This window comes from Lissotriton vulgaris, chromosome 6 (genome assembly GCF_964263255.1).
Source record: "Lissotriton vulgaris chromosome 6, aLisVul1.2, whole genome shotgun sequence".
In the NCBI taxonomy this organism is placed as follows: Eukaryota; Metazoa; Chordata; class Amphibia; order Caudata; family Salamandridae; genus Lissotriton; species Lissotriton vulgaris.
In genome coordinates, this window is record NC_141694.1 from 325,067,449 (window position 1) to 325,090,872 (window position 23,424).

Here is a 23,424-nt window from a genome sequence, read left to right on the forward strand (position 1 = left end):
CTGTAATAAGCCACCGGTTGCGGGTAGTCGGAATTTTTGTTAGGTGTTGGAGGCATAATATTATAAACCTGTGGGCGTATACGTGCTGAACTTTTCACGTGTTAGTTATGTTTTTGTAACAAAGGAACTCTGTAAAATACAAGCACAGGTGCACCAGCGGACTGAAAGTGCAGGCAGGTGCTCTCACAGGACTGCAAGTGCCCGTCCTCAGAAAGCAATAAGCATTTGCAATGCAATCGGTCCGGCCTTTGGGACCTTATATGTATTTCGCTATGCAGCACATTAGCCAGGGTGCTGAAACATCTACTGTTCTTTAACACAGAGCGAAATTAAGCACCAAACTGCGTGGCACGCCAGGTATGGGAACACATGGAGAGAAATATTGCTAGTCTTTAATATAAAATCAGGGACTTCGGTGGTCATATCACTGAATATACAAGATTTGAAAAAAAAGTTTGTCTACGGGTGCTCGTGGAAGACAATTTCTATGGACTGGAATCTAGAGAACGCTAAAGTGATTCTGGTATTTTACTGACCTCTGCTGGTCCTTTTCTATCAAGAAAGTTAAATAGAGGCAGTTGCCAGAAAAATAAAATCCCTCAGTAGAGATCAATTCTGGTATTTTACTGACCTCTACTGGTCCTTTTCTATTAAAACAGTTAAATAGTAAATAGAGGGATTGGAACAGAAAAAAATATCCCTAAGCGGAAGCAGACAAGTCCTAGGGATGATCTCCAGAGCCCATAAAGTACATACACATATAAGTATAATCTACAAGTATATAGTAAAGTATATACAAGAGGTCTTGAATGCTCGACCTAAAATGGAAACTGTGGCCAAACTAAGAGACTAGGATGTTCAGACTTGATTTCTAAGGGAAATCCTTACTGATCAAGGGTCGCAACTGACGAACTCTGGATAAGGGGGTGGGGGGGTGTCCCTTTGATAGCACTCCATCATCCCTGGTTTCTTGTCTTTTTAGTGGAGGTGCACATTGTCAGTTCCAGGGCACCGAAGTAACCGAAAGGTATATTCTGCTACATACAACTCAACACATTTGCTCAAGCGTGAAAAGAACCACACACACAGGGAGAAAAGCTGGAGGGAGCCAGGCTCCTCACCACCTTCTTTGCCCTGGTCCACCCTGTCAGTGTCCCACCATGCTTCTATCCACTGCAAGGCGTACCCTGGGGTAACTTGCAGCTGAGTGATGTAGTGCTGTTTTAGGGCCTCATATATGAGGTTTTGATGTAGGTCAGCGTTTCAAGGAATCTAGCTTCGCTGCCCTATGTGAGAAGAAATGGGTAAGAATGTGCTGTATCTATAAGATACTCTGCATTCCTGTCCTTTTCCCCAGCGCAAGCGCACAATGGGATGCTGTGCGCCAACGCAGGCACCCTTGCACCATGGTGCAAGGGAACCCGCGAAGGGGGCTGATTGATTTTGTGCAGGAAGGGACAGCTTCCTGCACAAAATCAATCAATTCAGGCAATTTCCTCTTCCTATGTGTGCTTCAGAATACATCTTGCAGAATAAAAGACAAAACAAAGGAGAAATGAAAACATTTCTACTTGTTACGCCTCCCTAACACCACCCGTAGGTGGCGTTAGATTCTGACGCATTCCCAAGTTTACGATTTCTAGTAAAACTGGGAATGTGTCAGATTCAATGGGTGTTGCATGGGAACACCCGCAGCAACGCCCATGAAACACGTCTTTCACACAGTGTTCTGCGGGAAAAAGCCACATTTACAAATCCATGAAAATACACGTAAAGTGGCTTTACATGCCACTGTGCATATGCCGGGATACATTTTGCCATCGGAACGTCAACAAAGTGATGTTCTGGTGTAGCAAGGGGCCTCATAAATAAGGCCCTTCGTACTTAAGCACCTCAGTGGTGATAGCACCTAGACTGCAGTAGCAGTACATGTGGAATAGTGAAGGGGTGTTTAGAATGGGACACTCCTCAGTGCACCACGAATATTTGCAGTACCATGCCCTGCAAATAAAGTGTAACTGCCGGACTCCCTGTCCCTATGTGGTAGTGGCCAGGATCATTAGGTTCTACACACAAGGTTTTATAATCAAATTCCCGAACACCAAAGATTTGACAGAGGGATTGGAACACAAGACTTAGATCCAGTTTGACGCAATGTCAAACCACCAAAATCTCAAAACAGATCTGTACTCTTGGACAATAATATCCAGCACCATTGTAAAGAACTCAGAGTCTGCCAGAATGTCACGAACTGCACTTTTGAATAACCCAAATTATACAAACATTGGCAAAGGCAGTAGGTCTAGCTTCAGTTGCTAAATCACGTAAACATGGACATTCACAAATCTGTTTCAAAGTTTTGCATGCACAATTGCTGTTTATCACATTTTCACTGCTGGCAAAAAGCAGCCAAAACAATTGCTTTCTGTATAAAATGCAGATCGTAGATAAAACACTGAATGTGACAAATAGCATGAGGAGTGCGCTTTTCAGATGGAAAACAGCTCCTCGTGCATTCTAATAGAAACTCTTCCTGGAAGGTGTAATGATACCAGAAATAGCCAATAGTATGCACTATGGGTAGAGCCAAAGCCCACTCAATGTATACTTAAAAGAACGGGTAACAATACATCTTGCAGACTGCTGTACTGTCAAGCTAAACCCAAAAGGCAGGGACACATCACCCTACGAAAAGATACAATTTTACCAGAAATCTCAAGGGTAGCACTCCCACCGTCCCTCTTCAAGTGCACAAACGAAAACAGCACCTGTGTAACAGTAATGGAGACTGAATTCCACCTCCCCACCACTACTTCAGACTTTTGAGTTTTGACACAAGATAAATGGGAATTCAAGAGATGTACCTCGCTTAGGTTCTTCTATCCTGGCCAACTTAACAGGCGGTCCTGGAAATTCATCATCAGCCACAAAGGACAATCGCTTCATCCCAGACCTGAAAGCAAACACCAACACACTTTAAAGAAGGCATCCTTAAAACTTATCAGCACTGAATTCTCAGAGGAATTCACAGCAGTTTAATGTGCATATTTAATTTAGTTTACTTCTTATTTAAACTACTACAAATTCACCGGAGAACCTTAGGAAAGCTAGAAGAGTACTGCCCTAAAAGAGGATTTCTGGAAAGGCTCATTTTCACGGAGCCTACGACAGACCCAAGACCTGCTGGAGGATACTCAAGACCTGGCTGCTCGATCAGTAGCGCAACCCCCACTCCCCCCCCGCGCCTTGAGACCCTCACAGGTATGTAGTGAGCTTTACAAATGATTGATTGATTGAATGTATTGAATTTGACTGTAGCATACTATTGGTGTGGTATGCATTTCTTGTTGCTCATACTCCAGGACTAACCTAAGTATTCATTTATGTAAAGCCGAACCAGGTTGCTTTGCTGCAATAAACAAGGTCCTCGTTTCAATATTATATTCATAGTGTTTAGGGACAAAGGGCCATGCCTGGCCTCTCTACTCTTGGCTCTGTGTAAATCCCTTCTCTCAAAGGGGATTATTTACTAAGCATTTACAGGGCTCTCATATGAAGCAAAACAATGCAAACTATTGTGTCAAATTGCTTAGCATTAGAAAAGCAAACCACAAAACTGTGCAGTGTCCATCAACTATTGGTAAAATCAGGCCCATGTCTATATTTCAAAGAGCATCAGTTGCCATCCTACACTGGTTACTAGTATAGGAGTTAAGACCTCGCCTGTGGACCCATGTAATTTTACTACTCCAGCCCTCATTTACATGTGACAGGCTGGTAAAATATGTACTGAAAGTTGTGATCAACCTAATGCATTCTACTTGAAATAATCAGGTACAGAGAAGTCAGGAAGAGGGGAAAAGCCTTCTGGGGGCTGGTACTGGAACTATAGCATGCCCTTTCAATATCATCAAGAGAAACCCACGACTATTTTTCCCTTTTTAGATATTCCACAATGAATGCCCCTTTGCTATGTAATCACTCATTGGGGGAAGGGCTAAATTGTGCAAATGCTGTTAGCGCTGTGATTCAACTAATGGCATTACTGGGCCGTAAATATTTTCAATAAAGTAAAATAGAAGCAACCTGTTGCCAAGTAAGGCATGAGGCTTACAAAATGGTCATGCTTGGATCTTAGTTGAAGCTAGAAGATCTAGGTGAGCCGGAAAAAACAGGCTAGATGTGGTGAATTACAGTAATCTGAACGTGGCTTCATACTGAGAGGGTGGAAATTGTGCAAGGTAATGCACAAAGAGTAGGAATCCTCATTGTGTCTCCCAATCTGCCTCTCCTCTGTCCTTTAATGTACAAGTCCCCTCTAGATGTCAAAGACGACTGTAGCCTGAATAGTGGGTTTCCCGGTCTTTTGAAACTGAAGTCTGCTCAGAATCAGGTGACTATGTGGCCATTTTTGGTTGCTATAATAGGCCATCAGGGATTAAGTCTCAACTTTGAGTAATGAAACCTGCTACCTCAAACAGCCACAGTAATGGACAAGTGTTGGCAGAAGCCCAATCGACCTGCCTTGAAATTAGTATCAACAGTAGGAAACCATAGCAAATTCAGGCTATGGAGCACTCAATTCCACAAAACTGTGAACCTTTCAGAATTTGGTGGGTGGTATACTTACAACCATAATTGCAGCTACATTAACCTCTCCTGATGGGAAGAGGGAAACATCATATTTTAGTGATGTGGCAAGCGTATTGAAAATATCCCCTGCACCTCAAAGTCTTTGGCAATCTAAGAACTATCAATTGTCTTAAGCCTCCCCCAAATCAATTTAGTCATCATTTCCCCAAATCATCTATTATTGGCATTATTATTGATTTGATTCAATTACAAGGCAGTACTTGCAAACATGATGAAGAAGCACTAGACTTTAATCTTGGAGCAACATGCTTTTTGTGAGTTACTTTTACCTTATTGTGCACAATACTTTGCGAGCCCTTTTTAAGGTAAAATTGGTTACAATATTTTAATAAATAATTTATTAGCCTTACCCCTCGCCTTCCAATTCCTCACTTGCTCCTACAGGAAGTACCTTTAAAAAGAAAATACATATCAAAAGATAAGCAACTCTTGTTAATGATCGCAGAAGTTTGTTCCCATGTTGTGAATATAAACATTAAGTGGTAGCTGTATTTGGTGCCAAGCATAAGTAGCTTTAGAATGTTAAATTATGCATACTGTCACGATACTAAAATATTAAACCGTGTGAAAGATTCAGGTTTAGTATTTTGAACCACAGGTTGCTTGTACTTTCAAACTCTAATAGCTAATTAAAAACTTCTAATTCTTTAGTAACACATTTCTGAATTGCTTCAGCAATGGCTATTTCCCAACTAATAGAGCACCAAGAGCTGGAGAAATAAGGGACCCTATGCCAAATGTACTGGGTAGTGACTGCTCTTGTAATGCAATTCACTCACCGCTTTAAAAATTCCTTCCTCTTATTAATGTAAAAAAGAAAATGTGTAGAAAAAACTGGCTTTGGTGAAAAGTGCCTCCTGCACGTGCCTCTCAGAAGAGAGACAGGAGGTCATAGATGCTGGAAATGGGGGCATGAAGGTCCTGAAGCCCTCCCCCCACCTCCCCCCAATATAACCATGCTGGCTGTTCAGAAGGTGAATGAGCAATAAGGATGCCTTTAAATTGTGTTTTCATTTTGTAACTTCTGCTATGCATTCAGAGACAGAAGTCAAATGTTAGGTTATGTCCTCTGTCAAATTGCTGCTTATTTTCTTACCAGAGAGATTGTTTAGAGCACTCTGTAAAGAAAACTGTGGCAATCTTGCTGGGATACAGGGAGTGCGAAAGGAAAGGCATAGAATATTTTTTTTCTATCAAAATGTAAAAATTTGTGAATGACCTGTATAAATTATTCAAAATGTACCAGCAATTTCGAAATCAAAAATTAAACACTTTTTCCGTAATTCTGAAGTGTGATGGAAACAGATTTTAATGCAATAAAAAAAAAAAGACACTTTACTTGGTGATGCACAAATTATAAATATTTGTGAAACCCAATTTCCATATATGATCGTTTGTGTGCTGATTTGTTTTATCAGTTAAACTGCATGTCTGTGCAGATTTAGTGGCCATGTCAATGGAAAATGTGTTGTCTGTAAATGATTGAGCACTACCACACCATGGTTTGGTACAACATGTTTGACAGTGTGCTCCAAAGTGCACCATCAGCTATATACCACACCCTTGCCACTCTCCTGCTGAATAGGCTCATTTGTTACACTGGTTCTTAGTGCAACACTTGAATGTTTCACAATCCCCACCACTTCAGTGACTTAACATTGATACCAACACAGCCACTCTGAAAATTGTTTCTGCACCACTGGCAGTTCGTAGTCTGATCACCTTAATGAAAACAGATATTTGATGCATATTTAAGTAGAAAATATAAACAGAAAAATGAATCCTGGTGGGCCCAGCACAGAGCAGCAACTCTTGGGTAGTTTAGAAGGTTCATCGCTCACCTTTCAACAACGGGCTCTAGCTCCAAACACTCAATTCTAATTTGGAAACTTTGGACTGGATTCACACAGCTTTTTTTCTGGGAATAGGTGTGACCCAATTACGGAAATTCAGAATTATGCAACGCTATAGACTAGAATAAGAATTATGCAACACTTGGGACTGGAACAAATCAAACTTGGTTACAGAAAAAACTAGTATAGCAGGCCCGATATTCATTTAGCTACCTTTTCCCCCCACCCAAAATATCATTATCAGATTTACAATAAAAGAAATGTCATCTCCATTTGTTTATATGTACAAAAGACATGCCCAAATGCACAAGGGGGACTTACATGAGCGGTGCGCTGAAGGTTCGTGAAGTGCACATCCGGGATAAAAAGAACGGGCTGAGTGTCAAAGTCCATCAGAGGCTTAAAAATGGTCATGTCGGTTCGCTTGTGGGGTGCAAGTAATTGTCCTTTGGCATCTGCAACTAATAAAACCAACAAAGTTGGAGGTAGAGTATTAATTATGACGTTCACAATCAAGGATTCAAACCACAGGCTTGTGAACAGTATTGTCAAATGGCATATCAGCATTTTCTTGGAACATTCAAAAATACAATAAATGCTCATTAATGTAAAACGATTAATGAATCAGAATTGATCACAAAAATCTATTATGGGTCAATCTCAATGCGCATAAATTGCGGACTCTTAATTGCAGAGTGAGCTTAAGGGACTGGGCCTTGAAGGTTCTTATTTTGCAGGATACACACAAATGTTGGGTGCTGAAAGAAGAAAGAGAATGTAGAACAAAAAAGGACAGAGATAAGCAAACGAAACAGAATACAATAGTGTAAAAGAAAAGGATTGAAAAGAGAAATAGCAAAATATAAAAAGGGGAGAGGGAGAAAATAAGGGTAAAGGCAAGTGAGTGAGAATGGCAAAAAACCTGCAGAAAAATAAATAGACTGTACGTTAAGGTTTTATGCATATGCAGTCTTTGCGAGAAAGTGCACTAGTTTAATAGAGTGATTACAGAGTTTGATCTGTAGTCACCAGATTACAGTTTCTAATGTAAATCAGAAAACTCAATGGAAAAATGTGTCTATTCAAACATTTATTTGGCATGAGAAATGTTTCGATCAGAAATGTTTTACACAGCAATGATGACGACATACGTTGATGAGGGTTGGGCGGGTCTCATAGTATGGATGAAGAGCAATGGCTTGGTCTAATTGTGCCCGTTGTATGTTTTCGCCGATCTCACCCACACATTTACCTTAGGCTAGACATAACTATTTCTTAGCCTTATGGGGGGGGGCGGGGAGAAAGAGAGTACACACACACACACAGCATAACTGAGGCCTCCTTTTTAAAGTTATAAATATTTACTTTTCAATCATTTTGAAATTCTGTATGTCTGGTTGTATGAAGTTTGAATGCATAAAGGCGATAAAGTGAAAAGTTCACAATTGGCGGTAGCGGGCAGTGGAATAGTGCGACGAGGGTCATATCATTCAAGTCACTGTACATCGTGATGTCAGAGAAGTAGTATGGAGCCACACTGCTTTGAAAACCACTGCCGGGCACTTGCATAAAGTCCAGTTCTTGGTGGTGAGACTGCTGGCTTGGTGGCAGCTACTGAAGGTTGGAGCATGCTTGGCTAAATTATACAGAGCTAGGATAGCAAAGATTAGGACCTTGTCTAATGGAGAAAAGGTGTATTGTGTAAGATGAGCAAGAAAACTAGTGCAATAGTCCGGTCCTCGAAGTGCTAATGAGGTGATTAGTGCTTCGGATGCGTCTTGCACACATTCAGTATTTGGAAACATGCTGCAGTGCCCGAGTGGAAGATAAAGGCTTCCATTTTCACGGCTGTTCAGAAGAGAACCCAAGGGTTTCTGGTTGAGGAGTGAAAATTCTGAGACCGGGGGAAAGTGGATGAAGTAAGTGAGAGATGGGTGCTTGAGAAGAGGGAGGGCACGTGACTTCCGGTTTCAAGGAGTCAAGGAGTTCAAGAGTGAGGCAGTCTGTGAGGCGTGACTGATGTGTAGGTGTAAATGTAGGAAAGGAGATAAGGATTTGGGTGATGTCAGCATACCAGCAATAGGAGAAACTGAATGAGGATATCACCAAAGGAAGAAGTGTAGAGTGAAAACACAAGAAAGCCAAAGACAGAGCATTGCTGGTCAGACAGAAAATGAGCAATCGGAGAGGTATAAGGTGAGATACATGTGTGCCGGGCCAGTAAAGCCTACGTAGTCTAGAGAGGAAAGTAGAGTAGGGTGGTCAACAATATCAAAAGTAAAAGATAAGTCCAAATGTATGCGGATGAAAAAACGACAACTGTGATGGGTAATGGTGATGAAGTAGAATACGTGTGACAGTGCTGTTCACGTTAACTGTGGGGTTAGGAAGGTGAGGAAGCCCGATTGGAGGGGGTTACGAAGATTAGAAGAACGTGTTAGGGAAGAAAGAGGGGGGCCTAGAGAAGCTAGAAGACTGGGCAAGAGTTGTTTTACGGTAATGATACTCTAGAAATAGTAGAAAGTGAGGTCACTAGTTGGATAAGTTATGAGTAGCCATAGAGGAGAGAGCAGGTTAATGAGATCAGCATTGCCTAGAGTGTCGAATGGTGTGCCTAAGGCGTGGTTGCATACGTAATTGTTAGGAGGTATTCTTCTTTCTTCACAGTTCATATAAAAATGCGGTCATTTGACATTTGAGAATACAACTATTAGATCTGCGTGTATTCTCCGGGCCACAGACTCTAAACTCAGTGACAAAGCTTTGTGGGTTAATCTTAAGTGTGTGTAATAAATTGGTCAGAAGTCCCAATCCTAACTCGGGACCTCCTTACCACATAAGTGTTTTGAAATGCCAGCGATCAATGCTTCAAAAGTTAACTAACAGCTACATTAGTAGGTGGACCAAATGCATGCACTGATTACAGGGGAAAAGCCAACAAAAAACGTAAAGGATATTTTTCTCTTATTAGCCAGGCCTCTGACCCCAGTACCAGACCAAGTGACCATGCTCTACCCTCACTGACATTGGCCTAAAAGATTCCCCCTCCCATTTGCCATTAAGATAACAGTTCCATTCTGCTCTTTTTGCATTTCAGCCACTAAAGAACCACTGTTGCTAAATACGGTAAATGTGTGAATGGCATTTTTGAAAGTATAAATTGAGCCAGTCTCAGAATACTGCGTGTGAGAGAAGCAAGGCCTTGTTCAGCCACTAGCTGACAAATACACCAGAGGGACTGTCAGGTAGCACAGTATTGCCTGGTGCCATGCAAATAGTTTACTCGAAATGGCTTTCAGTTTGGATTCCATCAAAATGGGATGGCTGTCCGCCATGTGTGTAATCTGACAAACAGAATGCATAAGTGAACTGTAATGAACTAAATGCTGTAATATTCACACTATAAACACATACAAAGTCATTTCTACTTACAGGTGTTTAACTGGGAGCTGGTATAAGTGCACTTGCCTTTTCGCTTGCTTTGTTTTCGTTCCTCGTCCCTGATCTTCCTCTCTGCGCCCTGTTGAACAAAAACGTACATATGTTTAAACATTGACTTTCACTAGTTTGGGGTTTTACCCTCACACGTGCTGGGCAAAAGTAGTCTCGGAATCAGCGTTAACCAGCACTGTTACATGCTGGGACGTAGCTAACAGTGGTGCAGCTTGTGCAGATTTGTGTGAATTATCAAGCAAGCCTTTATCACGCATGGTAGGTATACTTAAGGTATGTAAAACACACACACACACACACGCGCACACACACACCCTCTCCAGAGTACAATTGAGAAGGAATGCAAGTCATGCCAAAGACGCTTCAGCACTCCTTTAATGCAGTTGTGTTGCCCACAACGCCAAAGTTTATTTAAAACCCTGGACGTGGATCAATGCCCACCCTGCAGTTTCTGGCTGAGCCCAGTGTCACGGCGCTCAGACCAATCACAATGCTGCATTGCAGTGTTGTGATTAGCTGCAGGGAGCGTGGGAGCCCTAGTGCTTCCTGCTTCCTGTTTCTCATAAGAAACCAGGAAGAGGACGAGACACAGGCAAGGAGGTAAACGATTTTTTCTTTTTACCCGATTTCCCAACCTTCTCTTCCCCCCGTACCCGCCCAGCAGCAACTGCACTAGAAACAATGTAGTGTTACAGGGAGAATGGTGAGGAAAGAACAAGAGTCTAGAGATTGAGGAGAGTGTGAATGGAGTAAAGTAGCTGAATAAAGATGGATGTAGAGCTATAGAGGAAACTACGAGATAGTAGGAGATTGTGAGGGGATTGGAAAGAAGGAAGGGGAATACAAAGTGATGCACTAGAAAAGAAACAAGCATTGGAAATGCAATAGGTCTCGCATTAGAAAAGTTGGAGTTATTGGTATTGTAAATGACATATGTTATTTATTTGTTGGTTTTTAAAATTGCTAAATTGATGGCTTTGTCATTTACAATGCCAATAGTTATAACTTTTGCGAATGTGACACCTATAGCATTTGGAATGCAACATATTTTGTATTTACGTGACTTAGATGGCATCTCTTGTCGTTAGGCCACATCTCTAGAGAGCAGGAGAGTGCAGCAGGGGAGAGAAGCACAGCAATGCAATAGGTCTTGCATTAGGAAAGTTTGAGCTATTGGTATTGTAAAGGACACATTTTTTATTTATGTGCTTGTTTTGAAAATAGCGAATTAATAGCTTTGTTATTTACAATGCCAATAGTTTTATCTTTTGCAAATGTGACACCTATTGTAACACAATATGTGTTGTGAGGGTGAGTGAGGGTGAGGGTGAGGGGTTGAGGGTGAGGTGTTGAGGGTGAGTGAGGGTGAGGTGTTGAGGCTGAGTGAGGCTGAGTGAGGGTGAGGGGTTAAGGGGGAGGGGTCGAGGGTGAGGGGTTGAGGGTGAGGGAGGGTGAGGGGTTGAGGGTGAGGGAGGGTGAGGGGTTGAGGGTGAGTGAGGGTGAGGGGTTGAGGGTGAGTGAGGGTGAGGGTGGGTGAGGGGTTGAGAGTGAGTGAGGGTGAGTGAGGGTGAGGTGAGGTGTTGAGGGTGGGTGAGGGTGAGGGTGAGGCTGAGGGGTTGAGGTTGAGTGAGGGTGGGTGAGGGTGAGGGTGAGGCTGAGGGGTTGAGGTTGAGTGAGGGTGAGTGAGAGTGAGGGTGAGTGAGGGGTTGAGGGTGAGGGGTTGAGGGTGAGTGAGGGTGAGGGGTTGAGAGTGAGGGTGAGGGTGAGGCTGAGGGGTTGAGGGTGAGTGAGGGTGAGTGAGGGTGAGTGAGGGTGAGTGAGGGTGAGTGAGGGTGAGTGAGGGTGAGTGAGGGTGAGTGAGGGTGAGGGATTGAGGGTGAGGGGTTGAGGGTGAGGGGTTGAGGGTGAGGGGTTGAGGGTGAGGGGTTGAGGGTGAGTGAGGGTGAGGGTGAGTGAGGGTGAGGGTGAGTGAGGGTGAGGTGTTGAGGGTGAGGGAGGGTGAGGGGTTGAGGGTGAGTGAGGATGAGGGTGAGTGAGGATGAGGGGTTGAGGGTGAGTGAGGGTGAGTGAGGGTGAGGGTGAGGGTGAGTGATGGTGAGGGTGAGTGAGGGTGAGTGAGGGTGAGGGTGAATGTGAGTGAGGGTGAGGGTGAGGGTGAGTGAGGGTGAGTGAGGGTGAATGTGAGTGAAGGTGAGTGAGGGTGAGGATGAGGGGTTGAGGGTGAGTGAGGGTGAGGGGTTGAGGGTGAGTGAGGGTGAGGGGTTGAGGGTGAGTGAGGGTGAGTGAGGGTGAGGGTGAGTGAGGATGAGGGGTTGAGGGTGAGTGAGGTTGAGGGTGAGTGAGGTTGAGGGTGAGTGAGGTTGAGGGTGAGTGAGGGTGAGGGTGAGGGTGAGTGAGGTTGAGGGTGAGTGAGGGTGAGGGTGAGTGAGGGTGAGGGTGAGTGAGGGTGAGGGTGAGTGAGGGTGAGGGTGAGTGAGGGTGAGGGTGAGTGAGGGTGAGTGAGGGTGAGTGTGAGTGAGGGTGAGTGAGGGTGAGGATGAGGGGTTGAGGGTGAGTGAGGGTGAGGGGTTGAGGGTGAGTGAGGGTGAGGGGTTGAGGGTGAGTGAGGGTGAGGGTGAGTTAGGGTGAGGGGTTGAGGTGGGTGAGGGTGAGTGAGGGTGAGGTGTTGAGGGTGAGTGAGGGTGAGTTAGAGTGAGGGTGAGTGAGGGGGTGAGGTGTTGAGGGTGAGTGAGGGTGAGGCATTGAGGGTGAGTGAGGGTGAGGTGTTGAGGGTGAGTGAGGGTGAGGTGTTGAGGGTGAGTGAGGGTGAGTGAGGGCGAGTGAGGGTGAGTGAGGGTGAGTGATGGTGTGGGTGAGGGGTTGAGGGTGAGTGAGGGTGAGGGGGTTGAGGGTGAGTGAGGGTGAGGGGTTGAGGGTGAGTGAGGGTGAGGTGTTGAGGGTGAGTGAGGGTGAGTGAGGGTGAGGGTGAGGTGTTGAGGGTGAGTGAGGGTGGGTGAGTGAGGGTGAGTGAGGGTGAGGGGTTGAGGGTGAGTGAGGGTGAGGGTGAGGGTGAGGGTGAGGGTGAGTGAGGGTGAGGGGTTGAGGGTGAGTGAGGGTGAGGGGTTGAGGGTGAGTGAGGGTGAGGGGTTGAGGGTGAGGGGTTGAGGGTGAGTGAGGGTGAGAGGTTGAGGGTGAGGGGTTGAGGGTGATAGAGGATGAGTGAGAGTGAGGGTGAGTGAGGGGTTGAGGGTGAGGGGTTGAGGGTGAGTGAGGGTGAGGGTTTGAGGGTGAGGTGTTGAGGGTGAGGGTGGGTGAGCGTGAGGGTGAGCGTGGGGGTGAGTGAGGTGTTGAGGGTGAGGAGTTGAGGGTGAGTGAGGGTGAGGGGTTGAGGGTGAGTGAGGGTGAGGGTGAGGTGTTGAGGGTGAGTGAGGGTGGGTGAGGGTGAGTGAGGGTGAGTGAGGGTGAGGGGTTGAGGGTGAGTGAGGGTGAGGGTGAGGGTGAGGGTGAGTGAGGGTGAGGGGTTGAGGGTGAGTGAGGGTGAGGGTGAGGGGTTGAGGGTGAGTGAGGGTGAGTGAGGGTGAGGGGTTGAGGGTGAGTGAGGGTGAGAGGTTGAGGGTGAGTGAGGGTGAGGGGTTGAGGGTGATAGAGGATGAGTGAGAGTGAGGGTGAGTGAGGGGTTGAGGGTGAGGGGTTGAGGGTGAGTGAGGGTGAGGGGTTGAGGGTGAGTGAGGGTGAGGGGTTGAGGGTGAGTGAGGGTGAGGGGTTGAGGGTGAGTGAGGGTGAGGTGTTGAGGGTGAGTGAGGGTGAGGGTGGGTGAGCGTGAGGGAGGGGTTGAGGGTGAGGTGTTGAGGGTGAGTGAGGGTGTGGGTGAGGGGTTGAGGGTGAGGGGTTGAGGGTGAGTGAGGGTGAGTGAGGGTGGGTGAGGGGTTGAGGGTGAGTGAGGGTGAGGTGTTGAGGGTGAGTGAGGGTGAGTGAGGGTGAGGGTGAGGTGTTGAGGGTGAGTGAGGGTGGGTGAGTGAGGGTGAGGGTGAGTGAGGGTGAGGGTGAGTGAGGGTGAGGGGTTGAGGGTGAGGGGCTGAGGGTGAGTGAGGGTGAGGGGTTGAGGGTGAGTGAGGGTGAGGGGTTGAGGGTGAGTGAGGGTGAGAGGTTGAGGGTGAGGGGTTGAGGGTGAGTGAGGGTGAGGGGTTGAGGGTGAGTGAGGGTGAGGGGTTGAGGGTGAGTGAGGGTGAGGGTGAGGGGTTGAGAGTGAGTGAGGGTGAGGGGTTGAGGGTGAGTGAGGGTGAGGTGTTGAGGGTGAGTGAGGGTGAGGGTGGGTGAGCGTGAGGGAGGGGTTGAGGGTGAGGTGTTGAGGGTGAGTGAGGGGTTGAGGGTGAGGGGTTGAGGGTGAGTGAGGGTGGGTGAGGGTGAGGGGTTGAGGGTGAGTGAGGGTGAGGTGTTGAGGGTCAGTGAGGGTGAGTGAGGGTGAGGTGTTGAGGGTGAGTGAGGGTGGGTGAGTGAGGGTGAGTGAGGGTGAGGGGTTGAGGGTGAGTGAGGGTGAGGGTGAGGGTGAGTGAGGGTGAGGGGTTGAGGGTGAGGGGCTGAGGGTGAGTGAGGGTGAGGGGTTGAGGGTGAGTGAGGGTGAGGGGTTGAGGGTGAGTGAGGGTGAGAGGTTGAGGGTGAGGGGTTGAGGGTGATAGAGGATGAGTGAGAGTGAGGGTGAGTGAGGGGTTGAGGGTGAGGGGTTGAGGGTGAGTGAGGGTGAGGGGTTGAGGGTGAGTGAGGGTGAGGTGTTGAGGGTGAGGGTGGGTGAGCGTGAGGGTGAGCGTGGGGGTGAGTGAGGTGTTGAGGGTGAGGAGTTGAGGGTGAGTGAGGGTGAGGGGTTGAGGGTGAGTGAGGGTGAGGGGTTGAGGGTGAGTGAGGGTGAGGGGTTGAGGGTGAGTGAGGGTGAGGTGTTGAGGGTGAGTGAGGGTGAGGGTGGGTGAGCGTGAGGGAGGGGTTGAGGGTGAGGTGTTGAGGGTGAGTGAGGGTGTGGGTGAGGGGTTGAGGGTGAGTGAGGGTGAGGGGTTGAGGGTGAGTGGGGGTGTGACCATATCCATTCCAGACACTGATAATTAATTGGCGACAAAAGTTATTATTTGACGTGGCATATCTTAATTGCTAGGTTTTTTAATTACTAGTTGATGTTTAATTTTTGTAATCATTTTTTTAAGTATGCACCTCTTAAAAAATAAATAAAAATATTGCTTGTTATGTATTTCCATTTGTAGACCTAGAATAGTTATGGTGCATTGTATGTAGCTTTAAAAAATAAAAATGTAGACTGCTCAATGTATTTCCGTGAATAGATGCAGGTTGCCTCTTTCTGTCAAATAATATCCCTTGTTCAACTTACTATAGTGGCGCGGCATACTATGAAGCAGAGGAGGACTGACTGTCAGAGCCTTGCTCTTTCCTCTCTTGCCAACAGGGCTACTCCAGAATAAGACCACGAAAACCATAATTTGTGAAACATGGCCATTTGACTCGCAGCCCGGTCAGTGGAGGGGCTCCGCTTTCTGATCCGTAGAGGCTGATGCGCAGTCACTTTCTTGAAGAGGAAATGGGGAATAAAAACTTTACTTTTGCAGTGATGTCGATGAACCTGGCTTGATGTCACACTGCTGCATTGTGCTGATTTTCTAAGTAAAAACATGCATAGTGAGGAGCACTAATACGGGTTTGAGATGGTGGAAGAGCTGCTTATCTCTTATGGAGATAGATTTTCTGGGGGGAGGAAGGGCTCCTAATGGGAAGTGTAGACGGGGAGAAATTGAGAAAAAAAAGCTGAGCAGGGAGGGTTTTATTGCAGCTATCTGTTTGCCCGAGGGGAGGAGAAATGCAGGCCTGAGGCAGAGCACACGCCGAGAAGCTTGTGGGAGGGGGGCTGGGCTGCCTTTGATCTGGTAATGCGAGGCAGGCAGGCAGGGGGCTGGTGGCATTGTGCACGCGCTTTTTAGGGCTTGCGCTTGCGCAATGACCTAAAAAGCACATGCACTTGAAGAAATCGCCAGTGGAATCGCCAGTGGTGGATCAACACTGGATAAGCCGTAATAGAGCTTCGCCAGCGATGCGCAGAAGCGCATCAGCAGGCGAGCCCTAAAAAGGGAAGGTCATGGAATCATCCATGGAAAATGGGGAGCGGGAATGGAAAGTGGAGACACACAGGTGGGAATGGAGGGGAGAATGAAAGGTAAAAAGTAGCAAGAGATATATATATAAAATTAGAGGAGGATAAAGTAGAGATACGCAAGGAAGGATCTAGATAAATGTGTAGGAGACGGGGGAATAGTGATGAGATAAGGGGTAGAGTAAATGAGACTAGGGAGATGGAGAGAGGGGAATCACGGAATGTAGCCATCAATGGAGAATGAGAGAGGGGAGGAAAGTGGAAAGATACAAAAGGGGATGTGGGGGGGGAGTGGAATGTAGCATGGCAGGAAGGAAAAGGAGGAAAGAAAGGGACTGGCATATTCGGATAGTGATGCAGACACCTGGTGAAGTAAAAAGGTACAGAGAAGCAGAAGCATTGCTATCATTAGTGCAGCGGGTGCAGCGGTGCCTGTGCTTGGGGTGTTTGAGACCCCCTGCACCCAATTTGGCTGTTCTATTTTTTGTTACCACCTAGCCACAGGATTAGGGAGCCATTTTCTTAACTTGGATTAGCGCCCATGGCAGCCTTGCTGAAAATGACTACCAGTAATCTATCAGTCACAATCACGTGACAAAAATTACTCATTTGTTGATCATCGTTCAGTTTGTTCAGAGCAAGCAATCCCTTGACGTTAAGGCTATTTCCACACATATAGGTGTATTTCCGTGTCACTAAACTGTTGAGGAAGAAACTGGTAAAAATAAAACAGGCTTTCATTCTCGGAGCTCCCCGTTAGTCAAACCCTCTGCAGGAGAGATTTACTCCTTGCCGCCATGACAGCCCCGAGGGCAGGAACATTCTGTTCTGTCAAGAAGGCAGTACAGTGCCACCTATGTTTTCCTGGCCAGCTTGCAGTCAAAGATTCCGTTGAATAAACGCTATAGCCTCAAAACAAAAAAACAATGCGGGGGTAGTCGTCCGAATGGCCAAAGAGTTGAGGGAATAGGTGACCCGAAATAACCAGCACCCTGGAAAATAATTTAGACGCATGTGGCATCCTGTTCATATGCATGTACTTCCCAAGTGAGTTATCAATTCATAATCTAGTTTTAACTCGATTTTAAAATATCTAGGCCTGAAAATCTGTTTGTACTCCGCTATCGTGAATCCTTGTCGTGAAATCTTTGTGAAAACCATACACAAACCCTATTCGCTCCAAGTCACTTACAGAGAAGAAAATGGAATGAGAAAAAGAAACAAAGGTTGACAGCGAGGAGTTGTGTGAAACGCATTAAAATTCGAGTAATGAAAAGATGGAAACAAGACCAAGAAAGTGAAAGGAAAATTAAACTTAAATCAGATTTGAGTGCACATCTAAATGGAAATTAAACACAGACACTCAAATGAGAAGTGCAAGAAATAAAAAAAGCAATGAAAGAAAAAGTTGAAAAAGAGAAATAAAGAGGAATTAAGAAATAAAGAATGGGGACACGGAAAGAAAAATGTGAGAAACATAACAGAAACCTGAAAGAGAGAAACGGGCTATAGGAGAACTGAAACCAAATGTGAAAATATAACAGCAACAATGAAAAAGGGTGCAATATACTCAACATGATAGGAGGAAAAGGCACAGTAAAGAGGACTGAGAGAAAATCAATGCAGCAAAATGGAAAGTAAGAGTTAAAACAAGCATTTGCAATGCATAAGGTCTCGCATTAGGAACGTTTGAGCTATTGGTATTGTAAATGACACATTTTTTATTTATGTGTTGGTTTTGAAAATAGCAAAAATAATAGCCTTGTCATTTACAGTGCCAATAGTTATAACTTGTGACACCTTTAGCATTTGTAATGCAATATGTGTTGTATTCACGTGACTTAGATGTATTGATATTACAAATAACAGTGGCTTAATTTTTTTATTAAGTAATACTTAAATAAAAGTTATTGTAATTTATAATGGCAATAGCTTAAACTTTTGTAAATAACTTTTGTGAAGAATATGTTCAGTGTATTTTATTGTGAGGAAAATCCAAGAACAGAAGTGAAATACTAACCTCTTTTTGTGACATTTGTAATAAAGCTTGAAACATTGAGAGAACATATTTGACCCAGTTGTTGTTGAATGGTTGCACAGATTGATGCTGTAGTGGCGCTGAGTGATGTTGTGGTGGCGACTAGTGATGCTGTGGCATTCAATGATCCTGTGGTAGCGCATAGTGATGTTGTTTACCCCTTAGTGATGCTGTGGTGGTGCTGAGTAATGCTGAGGTGATGCGATAGAGTGAGGACGATAGATAGATAGATAGATAGATAGATAAGAGTGAGGGCGATAGATAGATAGAGTGAGGGCGATAGATAGATAGATAGATAGACAGAGTGAGGGCGATAGATAGATAGATAGATAGACAGAGTGAGGGCGATAGATAGATAGATAGATAGATAGATAGATAGATAGGACAGATAGAGTGAGGGCGATAGATAGATAGATAGGGCGATAGATAGAGTGAGGGCGATGGATAGAGTGAGGGCGATGGATAGAGTGAGGGCGATGGATAGAGTGAGGGCGATGGATAGAGTGAGGGCGATGGATAGAGTGAGGGCGATGGATAGAATGAGGGCGATGGATAGAATGAGGGCGATGGATAGAGTGAGGGAGATAGATAGATCGAGTGAGGGAGATAGATAGATCGAGTGAGGGAGATAGATAGATCGAGTGAGGGAGATAGATAGATCGAGTGAGGGCGATAGATAGATCAGAGTGAGGGCGATAGATAGATCAGAGTGAGGGCGATAGATAGATCAGAGTGAGGGCGATAGATAGATCAGAGTGAGGGCGATAGATAGATCAGAGTGAGGGCGATAGATAGATCAGAGTGAGGGCGATAGATAGATCAGAGTGAGGGCGATAGATAGATCAGAGTGAGGGCGATAGATAGATCAGAGTGAGGGCGATAGATAGATAGATAGATCAGAGTGAGGGCGATAGATAGATAGATAGATCAGAGTGAGGGCGATAGATAGATAGATAGATAGATAAGAGTGAGGGCGATAGATAGATAGATAGATAAGAGTGAGGGCGATAGATAGATAGATAGATAAGAGTGAGGGCGATAGATAGATAGATAGATAGATAGATAGATAGATAGATAGATAGATAGATAGATAGATAGATAGAGGGCGATTATAAAGATAGAGTCAGGGCGATAGATAGACAGATAGAGTGAGGGCGATAGATAGATAGACAGATAGAGTGAGGGAGATAGATAGATAGATAGATAAATAGATAGAGAGTTGTGTGTGCGGTTGTGTGTGTGTGGTTGTGTGTGCGTGGTTGTGGTTGTGTGTGGTTGTGTGTGTTATGCTTTGTTTTGCTATGCTATATTTTGTTATGCTATGCTATGTTTTGTTGTGTTTGGTATGCTATGCTATGTTTTGCTAGGCTATGATCTGTTTTGTTTTGTTATGCTATGTTTTGTTGTTTTGTTAAGCTATGCTATGTTTTGTTGTGTTTTGCTATGTTTTGTTATGCTATGTGTTGTTGTCTTTTGTTATGCTATGCTTTGTTATGTTATGCTATATTTTGTTATGCTATGCGATGTTTTGTTATGCTATGCAATGTTTTGTTTTGCTATTCTATGCTTTGTTTTGCTATTCTATGCTTTGTTTTGTTATGCTATGCTATGTTTTTTTGCTATCCTATGCTTTGTTTTGTTATGCTATGCAATGCGTTGTTGTGTTTTGCTATGTTTTGTTATGCTATGTGTTGTTGTGTTTTGTTTTGCTATGCTTTGTTTTATTATGCTATGCTATGTTTTTCTATCCTATGCTTTGTTTTGTTATGCTATGCTATGTTTTGTTGTGTTTTGCTATGCTATGTTTTGTTATGCTATGTTTTGTTATGCTATGCTATGCTTTGTTATGCTATGCTTTGTTATGCTATGCTATGTTATGCTATGCTTTGTTATGCTATGCTATGTTTTGTTATGCTATGCTATATGTTGTGTTTTATTATGCTATGCTTTGTTTTGCTATGCTATGTTTTGCTATGCTATGTTTTGTTGTGTTTGATATGCTATGTTTTGCTATGCTATTATGTTTTGTTTTGCTGTGCTATGTTTTGTTGTGTTTTGTTAAGCTATGCTATGTTTTGTTGTGTTTTGCTGTTTTGTTATGCTATGTGTTGTGTTTTGTTATGCTATATTTTGTCATGTTATGCTAGTTTGGTTTTGCTATGCTATGCTTTGTTTTGTTATGCTATGTTTGTTTTGCTATCCTATGCTTTGTTTTGTTATGCTATGCTCCGTTTAGTTTTGCTATCCTATGCTTTGTTTTGTTATGCTATGCTATGGTTTGTTGTGTTTTGTTATAGTATGCTATGCTTTGTTATGCTATTTTGTGTTATGCTCTGCTGTTTTATTATGCTATGCTTTGTTTTGCTATGCTAGGTTTTGTTATGCTATGCTTTGTTATGCTATGTTTTTTATGCTATGCCAAGCGTTGTTTTGTTAGGCTATGCTATGTTGTGTTTTGTTATGCTATGCTATGTTGTATTTTGTTATGCTATGCTATGTTTTGTTGTGTTTTGTTATGCTATGCTAGGTTTTGCTATGCTTTGCAATGCTATGTTTTGTTATGTATGCTATGTTTTGTTGTGTGTTATGCTATGCTATGTTTTGTTGTGTTTTATTGTTTTGTTATGATATGCTTTGTTTTGTTCTGCTATGTTTTGTTCTGCTATCTGTTGTTGCGTTTTGTTATGCTATGTTTTGGTATGCTAAGCTATGTTTTGTTTTGCTATCCTATGCTTTGTTTTGTTATGTTATGTTATCCTATGCTATGTTTAGGTTTGCTATCCTATGCTTTGTTATGCTGTGCTATGTTTTGTTGTGTTTTGCTATGATTTGTTATGCTATGTTTTGTTGTGTTTTATTATGCTATGCTTTGTTTTGCTATGCTATGTTTTGTTATGCTATGTTTTGTTATGCTATGCTATGCTTTGTTATACTATGTTTTGGTATGCTAAGCTTTGTTTTGTTATGCTATGCTATGTTGTGTTGTGTTTGGTTATGCTATGCTGTGTTTTGTTGTGTTTTCTTATGCTATGCTATGTTTTGCTATGCTTTGCAATGCTGTGTTTTGTTATGTATGCTATGTTTTGTTGTGTTTAGTTATGCTATGCTATATTTTGTTGTTTTGCTATGTTTTGTTATGCTATGTTTTGTTATGCTATGCTTTGTTTTATGTTATGCTATGTTTTGTTATGTTATGCTGTTTTGTTCTGCTGTTTTGTTGTTATGTTATGCTATGCTATGTTTTGTTTTACTATGCTATGTTTTGTTTTGCTATTCTTTGTTATGTTATGCTATGGTTTGTTTTGTTATGCTATGCTATGTTTTGCTGTGTTTTGCTATGTTTTGTTATGCTATGTTTTGTTATGCTATGCTTTGTTTTATGTTATGTTATGCTATGTTTTGTTATGTTATGCTGTTTTGTTGTGTTATGTTATGCTATGCTATGTTTTGTTTTATGCTACGCTATATTTTGTTGTGTTTTGCTATGTTTTATTATGCTATGTTTTGTTAGGCTATGCTTTGTTTTATGTTATGTTATGCTATGTTTTGTTATGTTATGCTATGCTGTTTTGTTCTGCTGTTTTGTTGTGTTATGTTATGCCATGCTATGTTTGTTTTACTATGCTATGTTTTGTTTTGCTATTCTTTGTTATGTTATGCTATGGTTTGTTTTGTTATGCTATGCTATGTTTTGCTGTGTTTTGCTATGTTTTGTTATGCTATGTTTTGTTATGCTATGCTTTGTTTTATGTTATGCTATGCTATGTTTTGTTTTACTATGATATGTTTTGTTTTGCTATGCTTTGTTATGTTATGCTTTGTTTTCTTATGCTATGTTTTGTTATGCTATGCTATGTTTTGTTGTGTTTTGTTATGCTATGCTATGCTTTGTTGTGTTTTGCTATGCTATGTTTTGTTTTGCTATCCCATGCTTTGTTTTGTTATGCTGTGCTTTTGCTATCCTATGCTTTTGTTATGCTATGCTATGCTGTGTTGTGTTTCGTTATGCTATGCTATGTTTTGTTATGCTATGCGGGTGAGGGTATGTGAGGGTGTGTGAGGGTGAGTGAGGGTGGGTGAGGGTGTGTGAGGGTTTTTGACAGTGATGGTGTGTGAGGGTGTGAGGATGAGGGGGTGTTAGAGTGAGGGGGTGTGAGGGGGAGGGGGTGTGAGGGTGAGGGTGAGGGTGTGTGAGGGTGTGTGAGGGTGAGGGTGTGTGAGGGTGAGGGGGTGAGGGTGTGTGAGAGTGAGGGGGTGTGAGGGTGAGGGGGTGTGAGGGTGAGTGAGGGTGAGGGGTGTGAGGGTGAGTGAGGGTGTGTGAGGGTATGTGAGAGTGAGGCGGTGTGAGGGGGGTGAGAGGGTGAGGGTGTGAGAGTGAGTGAGGGTGTGTGAGGGTGAGAGGGGGTGTGAGGGTGAGGGTGAGGGTGTGAGGGGGTGTGAGGGTGTGTGAGGGTGAGGGTGTGTGAGGGTGAGGGGGTGAGGGTGTGTGAGAGTGAGGGGGTGTGAGGGTGAGGGGGTGTGAGGGTGAGTGAGGGTGAGGGGTGTGAGGGTGAGTGAGGGTGTGTGAGGGTATGTGAGAGTGAGGCGGTGTGAGGGGGGTGAGAGGGTGAGGGTGTGAGAGTGAGTGAGGGTGTGTGAGGGTGAGAGGGGGTGTGAGGGTGAGGGGGGTGAGGGTGAGTGAGAGTGTGTAAGGGTATGTGAGGGGGTGTGAGGGGGAGGCAGTGTGAGGGTGAGGGGGTGTGAAAGTGAGGGGGTGTGAGGGTGAGGGGGTGTGAGGGTGAGGGGGTGTGAGGGTGTGGGGGTGTAAGGGTGAGGGGGTGTGAGGGTGAGGCGGTGTGAGGGTGAGGCGGTGTGAGGGTGAGGGGGTGTGAGGGTGAGGGGGTGTGAGAGGGTGAGTGAGGGTGAGAGGGGGTGAGTGAGGGTGAGAGGGTGAGGGTGTGTGAGTGAGGGGGTGTGAGGGTGAGGAGGTGTGTGAGGGGTCAGGGGGTGTGAGGGGGTGAGGGCGAGTGAGGGGGGTGAGGGCGAGTGTCTCCAATGAATGTCGCTGCTGCTTCGCCTGCTTTGAAAATGTTCAGTGCTGCAAATAGAGCATGCCGCCCTAATTATCACAGCATGAGGCCCCAAAGTGATAATTATCACAGCATGCAGAGAGGCGCCCCACACTGCTGGAGCACTCAACTGCACATTAATTATAGTTGAGTGCTTCAGCAGCCTGGGGCGCCTGTTGACATGCTGTGATAAGTGGGGTCTCATGCTGTGATAATTGTTACTTGCAGCGCACTGATTCCTACCCCTCCAGGACT

General features: G+C 44.5%; 1 protein-coding gene across 3 annotated transcripts in view; it reads right to left on the reverse strand.

The window, feature by feature from the left end:
- Positions 1-23,424, reverse strand: part of GRHL1 (grainyhead like transcription factor 1) — a 98,263-nt gene that overhangs the window by 23,958 nt on the left and 50,881 nt on the right. For 2 of the 3 annotated variants that reach the window (XM_086926353.1, XM_086926355.1), the window contains exons 10-13: positions 9,939-10,026; positions 6,828-6,967; positions 5,004-5,044; positions 2,865-2,953 (exon numbers count right to left, since the gene is read on the reverse strand). In XM_086926353.1, the coding sequence (XP_086782479.1) occupies positions 2,865-2,953; positions 5,004-5,044; positions 6,828-6,967; positions 9,939-10,026 (358 nt within the window). The remainder of the gene's footprint in view (positions 1-2,864; positions 2,954-5,003; positions 5,045-6,827; positions 6,968-9,938; positions 10,027-23,424) is intronic. The other variant, XM_086926354.1, reaches the window with a different exon arrangement.